We start from the raw sequence: 13,322 nt of genomic DNA, 5'->3' as shown, positions 1-13,322 counted from the left end.
AGTACATTTGCGGGTGGTTAGAGCCTCAGACTCTCCACCACCCGGTGCCACAGCCAGAGGGATCTTGGGAGGGGAAGCTGAGGAGCCCGGGCCCAGGCTGTGAAGCCCCTGCCGTCTGGGGGCCCCCTGCGCCCTCCGAAGCCAGGACTCCGCTCTCCATCCTGTGAGCCTCCAGCTCGGTCGCTCTAGCACCAACTCACGTGAAACCGTCCAGCAGGTCCCGGACTGCTTTCCCGGGGCCTCGGGGCACTGTGCCCGCTGTGCCACCTCTCCCTGTCCCAGACATGGCACGTGTAAGAAAGCCAGCCTCTCCTTCAGGCGTAGGAGGCTACTTCCCACCTTCCCAGAGGTGGGGGAGGCGAGGTGCAGTTTACAGAGTCGCCATGGGCGCCAATCAGTTTAGCTGGAAGCAGGGTCTGCGGGTGCGGCTAATGCAGATGTATTCTGGGGGGCCTGAGTGGTGAGGTGGGGAGGGACCCAGGATGCTGAGGGAGGCGGAAGAGTGAGAGGAGGTGCAGGTGGGTTCTCTTTTGAGTGGTCAGGAGGGTCCTAAGTGTAGGGCCAGGAGAGGGCAGAAGCACGAGAAAAGCAATGGGAAGCCTGAGGAAAAGCGGCTTCTGTTTTGTCCTGCTGTGGGGGAGCCCAGCGCTTGCAGAAACCAAATGCAGAAAAGAGGCCGAGGAACCCTCTGAGGGAGGGCAGGGCTGCCCCTGTTCGCAGCAGCCCTTCTAGGAAAAGCGGGACCGAGGGATGGACGAGAGAAGGGCTCTCCCGGACAAGACAGCCAGGAGCCGCCCAGGGAAAGTCCAGGCCGGTGAAACTCCGAGTCCTCCGGAGGAGACCACAGGCCTCCCGCACACAGAGATGCCCTGACTTACTCAACAAGAGGTGCTTGGAGCTTGCTTAGCGTTTACCAGCATCCCACAGCTTCCTGCCTGGCTGGCCGCCAATAGTTCATGGCAAATAAGTCTCTGCTCCAATAAGGCAGTGGCTTCTCTGCCTCTGAATTCTCCACAAGCTTAACACGGCTGGGCGCCCATCTGGTCCTCATTAAAATCCTTTCTCCCCACCTTGCCTTGCCCCCATCTCCCCCCCTGCACTCCCACAGCCAGCCCAGGAATGCACCCACTTCTCCCTTTCCTAAGGCCTGGAGAGGCAGGTGCCGATAGGAAGGGCAGGTCAGAGCCTCGGAGTCGGCAGAAATGCCTGGTCTCCTGGCAGGAGCTCCTTTAGGCAAACAGGGAATCGCTGTCAGCAAACTCTCTGAGCAGGTTCTCTTCATCCTCTCCTGTGAAGACGCTCCTGTGTAACATTTGAGTCAGACCCTGAATCTCATGGAGAACCGGGAATCGGTAGGAACTTTACCTAAGGGTCTCCAGTGGGAGCCAGGGTTTGATGCCCTCACCTATAGAAAGTATCACTGCAGGCAGGTGAGTATGCCAGGCTCCTTCCAGTTCTACACTCCTCCTTAATCCATGTGCCAACAGTGATGTGGATTTGGAGTAAAAAACCTAGGTCACATTTGGACCCTGACACTTACTAGCTGGCTGGTCTCGGAAAGTCACTTAATCTTTCTGAACCAATTTTCTTGCTTATAAGACGGGCACGATAACAGTATGTTCACCACATAGGTGTTGTGAGGCTTAAATGAGATACCACATGTGAGCAGGGTTGATAAACTGTGAAGTAGTATTCAAATGTTACTAATTATTAACAGGTCATAATGACTGCAATCAACAACCCCACCCCACCCCACCCCCCACACACACACACACACACACACCCCTTTGAATAAGCAAATGTTCATCAGAAACACAAGAAAGATCACAGTTGATGGGCCTGCTGGTGACTCCTCCCTGCCCAGGGGCATGGGCTGCCCTGAAGCTGTACCTCAGGGGGTGGTGAGTACTGACCTCCGGGCGGCTGCTCCCAGCAGACCTGCAGCCACTCCCGGATCCAGAGACAATGCGGGAGGCCCTTGTTCAGAACACACCAATGGCAGCAGGCCCTCCTGGAATGAATATTCATTTCTACCACCCCTTTAAACATGCTGATAAACTCAGGGGAAAACTGTGTTGTTGCTACATGCTAATTGCACTTCCTTGGGTAAGCACCATAAAAAATCCATTGCAGTTTTTAGAAACAAGATGCCAATTGCATTTCAATTGCTCAAGAGGAGAGCCGCCCGGGAGAAGCTTAGCCAGGAAAAGTGCTGAGCATCACCGCAGAAGGAGAGCTCCCCACGCCCCAAGGCTCGGGTCTGAATCAGGAGCTAAGCGCTAAGGAGAGATGGGTCTTGTGGCGAAGCCAGAACTCCCAGACAGCAGTGACATGCGTGTTTCTCAGACTTGCAGCATCTCAGCACCGAGGAGGCTGGGCAGCATCCTGCACGCAGACTTAACAAATGTAAAGAATTAAATAAGTACATGCCAAAAGTCTAGAGAAATGAGCAGGAGTCAGTTCCACAGCTTTAGAAACATGTATAAAAGGAAAATGGTAATTCTACCCATAAATGAGAGAGAGAGAGAGAGAGAGAGAGAGAGAGAGAGAGAGAGAAAGAAAGAGAAAGAGAAAGAGAAAGAGAAAGAGAAAGAGAAAGAGAAAGAGAAAGAGAAAGAGAAAGAGAAAGAGAAAGAGAAAGAGAAAGAGAAAGAGAAAGAGAAAGAGAAAGAACCGTTACCAGACATCACTTCGCTTTAATAAAAGAACTCCTTGGACCAGTTCACAGAACTGTCGTTTAAAGCCAACACCCTATTCCAACACCAACCAGAGTGTCCTTCCAGTGTCCCCACTCCTACCTCTGCCCCAGCAGGGCCAGGCAGAGCCAGGTAGGAACAGGAAGTAGGTGAGACCAACCGTGGAGAGTGGGGAGGATCCGACTCCAGGGGCTTAATCTGGACTGGTCCAGCCTTGACCCCATCTTCCCAGGAGCCTCCAGAGCCAGGGGCTCCTCTAAGGGGGCACTGCTCCCACCACCGCCCACCTGAGCGCACAGGGAGAAGGCAGGCCCAGAGCATCCCTGAACATCCTCCCACGTGATGGGCACAGGGGCTGGGAGGGGAGAGGGCAGAAGGCAGCTCCCAGCTGCTTCCAGCAGCCTCTTCCTCTCCAGCTCCTCCCCCATGTCCATCGGCTCCCCATGGTCCCAACCTTGACCAGCCTTCCTCTGTAGCTGGGGCTCTCTGGTGAGATAGAGGGTCTAGAAATCAGGGCCCAACCGGTGAGGCGGTACACCCAGGGGCTGGCCAGTGGGTGGGGACTGTGTCATGTGCGGTAATAGGACATCCATATCTTCTGCATCGGGGTCCGCTTCTCCTCCATCTAGTGGACCTGCCAGAGACCCCCAAAATAGGAGGCTCTGCAGTGAGGAGGAGGAAAGGGCAGGGCTGGGGGAGGGAGTCCTGAGCTGACAGAGAAGGGAGCTGGATCCACCCACTAGCTGAGTAACTTTTATTTTAATAAATCACTTAACCATTCAGAACCTTCATTTCTACTTCCAGCAAATGGGCTAACAATACTCGCTTCTCTGGGTTTTTTGTAAGGTTTGAATGACAAGTTGGAGGCATGTGTCCCCCGTAATCCATAAAGCTCGTTCTCCCCCACCCACCCCCTGCCCAACCTGCAGCGTTTTCCCTTGCCACGCCCTGCCTTTGTAAGGCACTGGATACAAGTAACGTGTTTTTATACACGTTATCTCACTAGGCCCTCCCTCGGGACAGAGGAAGGCGAGTGACTTGCCCAGAGTCACACAAGAATTAGTTGCCAAACCCAAACTGCTAAACGCTGACCTCTGCCCCCAGCGTAGGGAATGCAGGCCCTAGTAACTGCCTTAGAAACCAGGGGCGAGTGACGGTCATCAAGACGTCCACAGGGAACCCCAGGCTCACTCGCTCCAACCTAGGATTCCGCAGGCCGCGTACAGCTCTTGCCGTATTCAATCCTCACACTAGCATGCAAGGGCGCCACAATGGCTGTTACCTGGCAACGGAGGTTTACCAAGTGAGAAACTTGCCGAAGGTCACCCAGTCAGTGGCAGATTGGGGCTATAGTACTAACTCAGGTCTGCTCTCCCCAGCCAGTGCTTACATGGGTAGAAATCCAATGGATTCAGCGTTCTATGCATCATTTCCTTTTCCTCTTACTCTGGGAACATTCCTGTGCTCCTCCCCCACCCCCAGCCACGCCCAGGCCTAAAGGGTAAGCTTAGGTCACAGTTTCTGAGGGACAGGTCCTTTGCAAACCTCCCCTCCCCCACCCCGGCCCCCACACTCACCCACACCATGTCATGGACCCAGTCCAAAAGCTCAGCAACCGTGGCATAGACTTGGGTGCTTGGGCTCGGCGCAGCCTCGACCCCAGCTGACCACCCCCACAAGGCATCATGTGCCCCCATCTGGGCACACCAGCGCCCCCCCACCCCCGCTATCCCCCTGAGGGGTCCAGAGACCAGAGAAACAGGCAGTCAGTCCTTCCAGGTGAAGGGGCACCAGGCCTTCCCGGGGAGCAGACCCTCCATTCCGGCCCCTCCTGCTTCAGCCTCCGCCTCCTAGACAGGCTGCTCAGACCAGGGACCCAGCCACAGCAAGACCCCGCCCCACCTTCCTCCTTGGCCCCTTTGCTGCCACACCTGGCAGGCATCAGCCCTCCTGTCCAGGTAGCTGGCACACAGCCTGGGGGGACGGTGAGGGCCCCGGCTATACCCGCGGGAGCTGTTGCAGAGCTGGGCGCTGAGCAGCAGCACTACCGTGTCCTGCAGCGTGTCCCAGTGTGGGTTGCGGGAGGCAGCCGTGAAGATGAAGGGGCACAGAGCAAGGCCGCAGGGTATAAAGCAAGGCCCAGGAACACAGAGGCCTCGGAGCACAGTGTCCCAAGACTTGGGGGCTGGGAGTAAAGAGGAGGAGTAGACCTCCCTCACACATACACCCCGAATACTGAGGCCTGGGCACTGCTGGAACAAGGAGACCAAAAGTAACTAAAGGGTCTGAGTTTAGGGGAAACCCAGGGGTTATTCTCTCAGAGAGACCCACACAGGGGAGACTGCCAGGGCGGGCAGGTCCTCCTCCCCTTCTCAAACAGGCCTGGCTCTTGGTCTCCACCAGCCAGGCCTCCTGGGGGCCGTGGGGGTTGTGCACTGTACCACCTCCAGGGTCCCGCTCACACACAGGACGGTGTGTAGAGTGCAGTGGCAGGGCGCCCTCTAGGGCTGAGTACAGGCTGCACACCCCCCACCTGGGCACTGAGGAACAACGCAAATTCTCCTGGGTGTTTGTACCCAGCTTGTCCCAATGTGAACTCCTTTGGGGTTTCCCCAGGGTGTTTTGGCCTTCTTGGGGCATTGTTTCCAAAATGCCCGACAGGTGAAGCCCACACATGTTCTTAGGTAGAATGCAGGCATGCCATTAACTCAGTCACCTGGGGAGAGAGTAGTTTCCTTCCCGTTCTGGTTCAGTCCCTCCAACCACATCCAGGAGAAAGACTCCGTCCGGCGCCCCTCTGTGCCTCTCTCGATGCCTGTCAACCTCCACTGAAACACGGGGAGCAGGCCCGGCCCGCGATTCTGCAGGCAGCCCCTGGCTGGAGCTAACACTGTGCTGTTTCACTCTGGGTGCTTTGCGGTGGTCTATTCACTGGAAGTAACATTGGCTCTCCACTCAGGTAGGAACTTAAAGTTCTCCTCTCAAATATATTTAAGACAATTTAGAAACAGTCACTCTTGAACAGCAGTTGAGAGAGTACCCATATATAACATGTGTGAAAGAAATACAGCAACAACTTTTTGTTCGGGAATCCCAAGGGTACAGGTAGCAATGGGATGGAGGAGTGCTGAGTATTTGTCAGTGTGTGTACATGAGTGTGTATGGTGTGAGCGTGTGTGCACAGGAGAGAGTGTGTATGGTATGAGTGTGTGTGCATGGGAGTGTGCATGAGTGTGTATGGAGTATTGTGAGTGTCTATGGTGTGAGCGTGTATGCATGGGAATGCGCATGTGCATGTAAGTGAGTGTGAGCATGTACTGTGTGAGTGTGCATGTTTATAGGGGAGTGTGCATGTGCACATGTGTGATGCGGAGTCCTGGCCCTGCAGTCAGGATGCTCGGCTCAGGAACTACTTGCCATGTGGACTTGAGAGTCACTTCCCTCGCTAACCGCGGTGTCCTCTCTGTACATACCTGCCTCATATACCTGACAGGGTTGTTGTGAGGAATGAGTGAAAGGATATTTGGGAAAATAGAAGAAATCTTATTCATTGTAAGGAGGTGGCTGGGACCTGGCACCCGCCTGCAGACGGGTGGAGCGGCTGCTGGTAGATGAGACCACTACAAAGCTCTTGTAGGGACCTCCAGGCAAATCCCGCCCCCAGCCCAGCACGAAAAGGGCCAGACCTCTGTCCCCACGAGAGCAGGTGGAAGAGCTGGTGCAACTTCAGGTCCAGTTGATGCTGAAGTCACCATGGTCGCCAAATGCACTGAGTACTTCAACGTTCACAGCACGAGGAGGAAACCTCAGAAGTCAGCCGCTCCCGGCCCTCCCGGGTCTGCCTCTCTCCACAGCCTGCACCTGCCCAGGGCCAGCACCTCACCCGAGAAAGTGAGCGGCGTGCGGAGCCGCAGGAGAGCAACGTCGTAGCTGTGATTCTGGGCACTGTAGAGAGGGTGGGGGTGACCCTCTCCCCCACAGGTCCTCGTGGGGCCTGACCATGTGGCTGACCAGCCCCGCATGGACCCGCCAGCTGGCCAGGCGGGCCAGCCTCAAACTGCACACTGGAGCCACGCGGAGCCCGGGGACGCAAGGGCAGAAAAAGTTGACATGAGTGAGGTGGTGGGTGGAGGAGCCGGCCAGAGAGGGGACCCCCAGCGCAGATTGCAAGCTCCCAGAACCCACGCCTCAGTATCCCCTCGCAGCTGGCAAGACACTGGGCATGCAGCCGGTGCTTAATAAGTGCTCAAGTCCCGATGGACAGAGAAGGGAAGCACTGTGAGTCATCTGCCATCTCCACCCGCTCGCTCCTGCATAGCTCTCTCCACTTTCCACAACAAGCACCGAAGGGCCTTGGATGATACCGAAGGGCCGAGCCAGAAAAGCTGCCATCAGTCCTGGCTCCCCACTCCCTGCGGACGGTCACGTCCCTCTCCCACAGCAGTTTCCTCACTGCAACATGCGCATTTCACTGCCTGCCGGTGTCCCTGCCAAACAGGCACCAGCCAGACCCCGGCAGGGAGCAGTGGAGCTGAGCCCCACTCGGCACGGAGGAAGGCTGGGCTCAGAGCGGGCCCTCATGTGGCCACGGCCATCTGCTGCCACGGTCTCAGGACAGCGGTGCACACAGGCCCCGTGGCCCCAGCACAGCCGGACTCAGTGGCCCCCGAGAGTTGATTTGAGTAGGGCCCAAAGTCACAAATCAAGAACTCTTGAGGGACAAAGCCTAGCTGTTCCCACGAGGGGCCCCAGGTAAAAGCGTGCTCGCTGGATGATTGGATAAGCGCGTGCTGAGTGAACAGGACTCTGCAATGCTGCTTCCCAGGCTTATTCCAGTCTCTATCCCAAGCCCTGGCCTGGCCTGTGTATCCGCATCCCTGCTCTCCTCTCTCCCCTCCTTTTCCTTCACATAAGCCTCAGTTCCTTTCGGACCCAGGCCCTCTTCTCTCTCTTCACTCCTCTCTTGCCCCCAGCAGCCCCCAGCCTGGATCTTAGTCTCTTCTGGTTTCCCAAACCCACAGCCTACCGGCTCTCCTGGCGGGGTCAGTCCCACCCCTGCTCCCTGTGCCTGTCCAGGTGGCTCAGGTGAGGAGGCATCGGGAAAGGTGTTGCAAGGGTGCGAGGCTCTAGAGCGCTGGGGGATGCTCAGCCCGCCCAGGAAGCTGCCAGGCAGCTGGAGGAAGTCCAGGCCGAGTGGAGACCTCTCAGCTCGTGCCCACACCCCGGATTTGGGGAGGGGTCCCCTCCACCCCAGAGCCCTCTTCTCTGGAGTGTCTCCAGGCTCCATGCAGTTCTTAGCCAGAGCAAGAACTCTTGCCTCAGACATCAGAAGATTATCCAAATAAAATGTGGCAGGGATGAGAGAGCACTCAGATTGGAGACGGGAGCCTGGTTTCCAGACTTGGTTTGGCTGCTTATTAGTTCTGTGACCTTGGACAAGACCCTTTACCTCATCAAGCCTCAGTTTCCCCACCTGTAAAGTGGGAATAAGAGTACCATGTGAAATGCTGTGACAATAACCACCTCCCCTGCAGTTCCTGTGAGGGGCAAGTAGGGTACGGTATGCGCCTCGGGTGGGCAGGCTCACAGCAGTGTCATCACTCTTTGTCCTCTTACGCAGCCAGTGTCATCCCCACCAGGCTCCCAGGACAGACGGACTGCTGCTGGGCTTCCCCCCGAGAAGTAATGGACCCCACTCACTCTCCTCAGACGCCCTATCTGGCTGCCACGCCTCCCCCAGGAGGCCTCCCAGGCCAGGGGAGAGCTGAGCAAACTCCTGCCAGCGGCTGAGCTTGATGTCAGACGATGAACTCCCTTGTGGTGAGTGAATCTTGGCAGAAGAAGGGCAGAGAACAGAGGAAACAGCTTTAAACTGCAGCATGCGCGGCGGGGTCAATACTGGAACGTGCACGAGACGCTCCAGGACGGGGCTGGAGCGAGGCTGTGACCATGATCGCTTCTGGGACTCAGGCTTGTTCAAAAGCAGAGGTCCTCAGGGGAGAGACACAGGGCCCGGAGGCCAGGAGAGGCGCAGAAGGGCCTCCTGCCATTCCCTGAGCATGCTGACCCCCACAGACAGACAGAGGTCCCCACTGCCAGCCAGCTCCCCCTCTCCCCAGGTCCAGATCTGGCCCAGTCCCCTGAGGTGTCCAAGGCTCTGGCAGATCCACACCCCCAGGGCAGGGATCAAGCCCTGGCAGCAGACCAGGATCCAGCCTGGTCGGGCCCCCACCTGCACTTCCAGCAGGAAGTCCTCGGTGTTTATTCTGAAAGACACTGAAACGGGGCATGACAGCCATGTCCCACCTGCCATGGGGGAGAGGCATGTGCCATAGAGGAAGCATGTACCATGGGGAGAGGTGTGTGCCGTGGGGAGAGGTGGGGAGAGGTGTGTGCCATGGGGAGAGGTGTGTGCCGTGGGGAGAGGTGTGTGCCATGGGGAGAGGTGTGTGCCATGGGGAGAGGTGTGTGCCGTGGGGAGAGGTGTGTGCCATGGGGGAGAGGTGTGTGCCGTGGGGAGAGGTGTGTGCCATGGGGAGAGGTGTGTGCCATGGGGAGAGGTGTGTGCCATGGGGAGAGGTGTGTGCCGTGGGGAGAGGTGTGTGCCATGGGGAGAGGTGTGTGCCGTGGGGAGAGGTGTGTGCCGTGGGGAGAGGTGTGTGCCATGGGGAGAGGTGTGTGCCATGGGGGAGAGGTGTGTGCCGTGGGGAGAGGTGTGTGCCATGGGGAGAGGTGTGTGCCATGGGGAGAGGTGTGTGCCATCGGGGAGAGGTGTGCACCGTGGAGGAGAGGTGTACGCTGTCGGGGAGAGGTGTGCACCGTGGAGGAGAGGTGTACGCTGTCGGGGAGAGGTGTGCACCGTGGGGAGAGGTGGGGAGAGGTGTGTGCCGTGGGGAGAGGTGTGTGCCGTGGGGAGAGGGGTGTGCCATGGGGAGAGGTGTGCGCCGTGGGGGAGAGGTGTGCACCGTGGAGGAGAGGTGTACGCTGTCGGGGAGAGGTGTGAGGTGGGCAGGGGCAGCTGGGCCTGGCCAGTGTAGATCTGAAGAGGCCTTAAGGATAGTGTCTGGGTCACTCAGTGTCAGGCTCCCTGCTCCCAGGACATGAGGTCCATTCTGAGAACAAAATAACGCTATTTGTGCAGCATTTCAGCTGTGTGTTTTAACCAAGTGCTTTTAAACGTGTTGCATCACAAGCATCATGCAGCCTGTGGGGTGTCACAATCCTCCCATTCTGCAGAGGGAAAACTAAGGCGTGGAGGTTAAGCAACCTGCCCAAGGTCACATCATCTGCAAATGATGATCCAGGACCAAGTCCACGTCTTCCGGTTTCGAGTCTTGTGACAATACTAGTGAGGGTTACCACTTACTGAGCATCTTTTTTCCTGGCTCTGTGCTCGCCTCTCTTATATATGAGCTCGGATTATCCTCACAACTTCGTGCAGTAAATAGGTTTACCTCTAGTTCATAGAGAAGGAACTGGAAGCTCAAAGAAGCAACATGCCCACAGTCACCGGCTCCCAAAAGGCAGGCTCCAAGCCGGTTCTAACTTCTGTAACTGACTCTAACCAAGCCCCAGCAGCATCAAACCTTCTGACCTCAGCCCTTACCGAAAGAGGAGAGGACAGTGTTGGGGGGTGGGGGAGATGATGCATAGTGATGTCCCCAGCCCTCAAGGGGGCCACTGGGCAGAGACCCCTGCCCGTGGCACGCTGTCTCCCCACACACCTGGCTCCTCTTCCCCTCCACTTCTGGCTCACTCTGCCCCAAACTTCAAGCTGCCACCCCTTCAGCAGCCTGGGCTCCTGGTCATGCCCCAGTTTGAGAGGAAGACAGCCCCTGGGAGTGCTCACAGCCCCAATCAGAGAGCAGCTCAGCACACTGGCCCGTGTCACCACCCTCCCACCCGAGGAGGAGGTGCTGATGGGTGGCAGGGGAGTCATGGCCCTTCATTTTGGTCCTCTTGCCCCCAGCCAGAAGGGGGGGGGGTCTCAGAGTTGTGAAGGGTGGGATAGGGGTCTCCAGGCCTTGGGGTGTCCCACCTGTGCTGGGAAGCGAGGAGGAAAGGGCTTCCTCACCCTTGGCCTCTGAGCAGCTCAAAGTCATCTCCTCATCTTGTAAGGTCCCGGGATGGGCTGCGAGGCCACTGGCCACAGACACAACACTTCAGAGCCCAAGGATAAGGGGAGGGTCACAGAGAGGGGCTGGGGAAGGAAGAGATTCCCACTGGAGGGCCGAGGGGCATAACAGGACATTGTGGCAGAGGGAGGCAAAAGCAGCTGCCTGGGGCCTCCTCATCGGCCACCCTGCCTGAGGCAGGTCCCCCGCCCAGCACACTGGGGAGAGGTGCAGCGCTTGCTGTCTTGTCTTGATGTTTGAGCAGGGCCTCCCTGGATCACTCATCCAGTACCTGGCACCTCTCCCTGTCGGACTGGAATGTGGAGCCTCCTGCTGCAGTTTCCCCGTCTGCCCTTGTGCACCCAGAGCAGACAAGAAAGACGCTGGCTCATCTACCTGCCTTCGCACCTGCTCACACCCACTCCTCCTCCCAGCATCCCCTGCGTCTTGTGCTCCGACCCTCCCGACACTGAAGGGGCCAGCACTGACCTAGAAGCCACGAGCCCACACTCACCCAGCCAGCAGTCCCAGGGCTCCCAGCAGCTCACAGCCACACTGCCTGGGACACCAGTGCCCTGCCCAGGAGCCTGTGGGGGACACAGAACAGGGACTGGGTGCCCTGCTCCTGCCTGCCAGCCTCACTCCACCCGAGTCACCACCACGGGGCCAGGCAGCCACTGAGCAGCAGCTTGAGTTTGTCCCACTGCTCCTGACACCTCTCCCTTCCCCCTCTTCCCTGAAGCCCACAGAGCCCACTCACTCCCCAAATGGGAAACCAAGAGCAACATCAGGTCTAAGGTGAATGGCCAGATGGCTTCTTGTCATCAACCATTTGGGGCTGACCCAAGAAGAGTCTGGGGAGGAGAGAATCGGGGGTCTCCCTGACCCTGTCATTCCCCTACAGCCCAGTCTGGCCTACTGGGTTGCTGCTGGGCCTCAGGCCTCTGCAGTGCGTCTCCTGGTTTTGCTCTGAAGATCCCGGGTCTGGGGCCCTCCTCTGCATTCCAGTCCTCCATGGGTGTCTGGCTCTCCAGCATCAGGCTCTCAAGACCCCAACATGGAGAAGAGGTCACAGCCTACTACAGTGCCACTTGCACATCAGCTGTGTCCTCAGTGCCCCTGGCAAGCCCTATTCCATCTTGGGGATTTTCTGAGTGTTCCCCCAGATGCCCCTCCAGGCCCTCTGCTCTCCCTGAGCCCCTAAGCCCACCCAGCTCACTCTCACAGCCAGTAGTCTCAGAGCACAGACCCGAACCCAGGTTGGGCTGATTCCAAAGCTTAAGCTCTTTGCCCCCAAACCTTGTCTCACGCAAGTGGAGGACATCTGCTGAATCCCTCAACATCCCTCCTCAAGCCTCCGATCCCATCCTTCTTCGTTCCCTCCTATCTCAGAGGAAGAAGAGCCCGCCCCAGTGCACCATCCACCCCTTCATTCCAGCAACATTTAGCCCAAGTGAACAGGCCATGATGGGGGAGGCTACAAGGAATTCCAGATGTATTAAGGTGGGCCTCCAGCACCACCGCCTGAAGGAATCAGCATGTGAGTCCTGAAGATGAGTCATGGAAACAGCACATGGTAAGTGAAAGGTTTGGAGTGGGCCGGGGTCACGTACCTATGACATGAGGCCATAATGTATCAAAAGAGATTTTTATTTCAGGCACCTGGGTGCAGGTGGGCTGAGTCCGACTAAAAGGAATCAGCGGAGACTGAAGGGGGAGGCAGACTTTTATTAATCCTTGCTGGCTGCAAGCCGTTCTGCTGACAAAAGGGTCCGGTCTGTCCTTGGTTTCTCTTTTATTACTTCCTGCGTGAGAGGGGATGTTGTGGACGCTTAAGGAGTAAATTCAGATTATTTCCTGGGGTATAGGCCTGTAGGGTCCCTTTACCTGGGTAAGGACAAACTGTCCTACTGTCTGGTTAACTAGGACTTGTAATCTTGTTTGTAAAAATTTGGTAACTATCCTGAAAATGCAGGGCCAGAAGAGGAGGGGTAGGAGAAATAGTGTCAGGGGGCCAAAAAGAGGTAAAAGCCAGGTTAATTTGGGCAGAGCTGCTTGTAGGCTGGACCATATGGGCTACTCTATGCTGTCCTGACTGATCTTCTTGAGCCATTGAATATTCTGTAGAATGCATTGTTTTTTCCTTTATTTGACCTGTAGAGTTTAGATAAAAACAACAGGAGGTGTTAACAATTAAACAAACCCCTTCCTCTTTGGCTAAAAGATAGTAGGGCTAGTAGGTGGATATAAGAGGGCTAGTAGGTGGATATATTTTAGGGATATATATAGCATATATATATATATATATATATATATATATATATATATATATATTTATTTTAGGATATATATAGTAGGGCTAGTAGGTGGATATATTTTAGGGATATAAGAGATCTGCGATATTCAGAAGCACTATGAAGGTAAACAAATAGATGTGATCTGGAGAGAAAGCCTGTAAATCACCCTGGAGCCAGAGATGAGCTTGAAAATATCTTGCACTGTTCGGATGGGA

At 56.4% G+C, this 13,322-nt stretch overlaps 1 protein-coding gene across 1 annotated transcript; it reads right to left on the bottom strand.

Annotated features, from left to right (window-relative positions):
* Window positions 1-3,897: 3,897 nt before the first annotated feature.
* On the bottom strand, window positions 3,898-12,134 carry TMPRSS5 (transmembrane serine protease 5; the record flags this gene model as incomplete). The annotated part of the gene is given in 17 exon segments (XM_079789202.1): window positions 3,898-3,978; window positions 4,274-4,325; window positions 4,327-4,379; window positions 4,383-4,430; window positions 4,628-4,881; window positions 6,580-6,660; window positions 6,663-6,683; window positions 6,686-6,760; window positions 8,397-8,501; window positions 8,504-8,526; window positions 8,774-8,972; window positions 10,735-10,821; window positions 10,824-10,856; window positions 11,300-11,323; window positions 11,326-11,397; window positions 11,730-11,853; window positions 12,120-12,134. Coding segments are annotated over 17 exon segments (1,347 nt in total).
* Between the last annotated feature and the right edge of the window lie 1,188 nt (window positions 12,135-13,322).

The sequence above is a fragment of the Cnephaeus nilssonii genome (assembly GCF_951640355.1).
Source record: "Cnephaeus nilssonii genome assembly, chromosome: 13".
Lineage (NCBI taxonomy): Eukaryota > Metazoa > Chordata > Mammalia > Chiroptera > Vespertilionidae > Cnephaeus > Cnephaeus nilssonii.
This window is presented reverse-complemented; position numbering and strand designations above follow the sequence as displayed.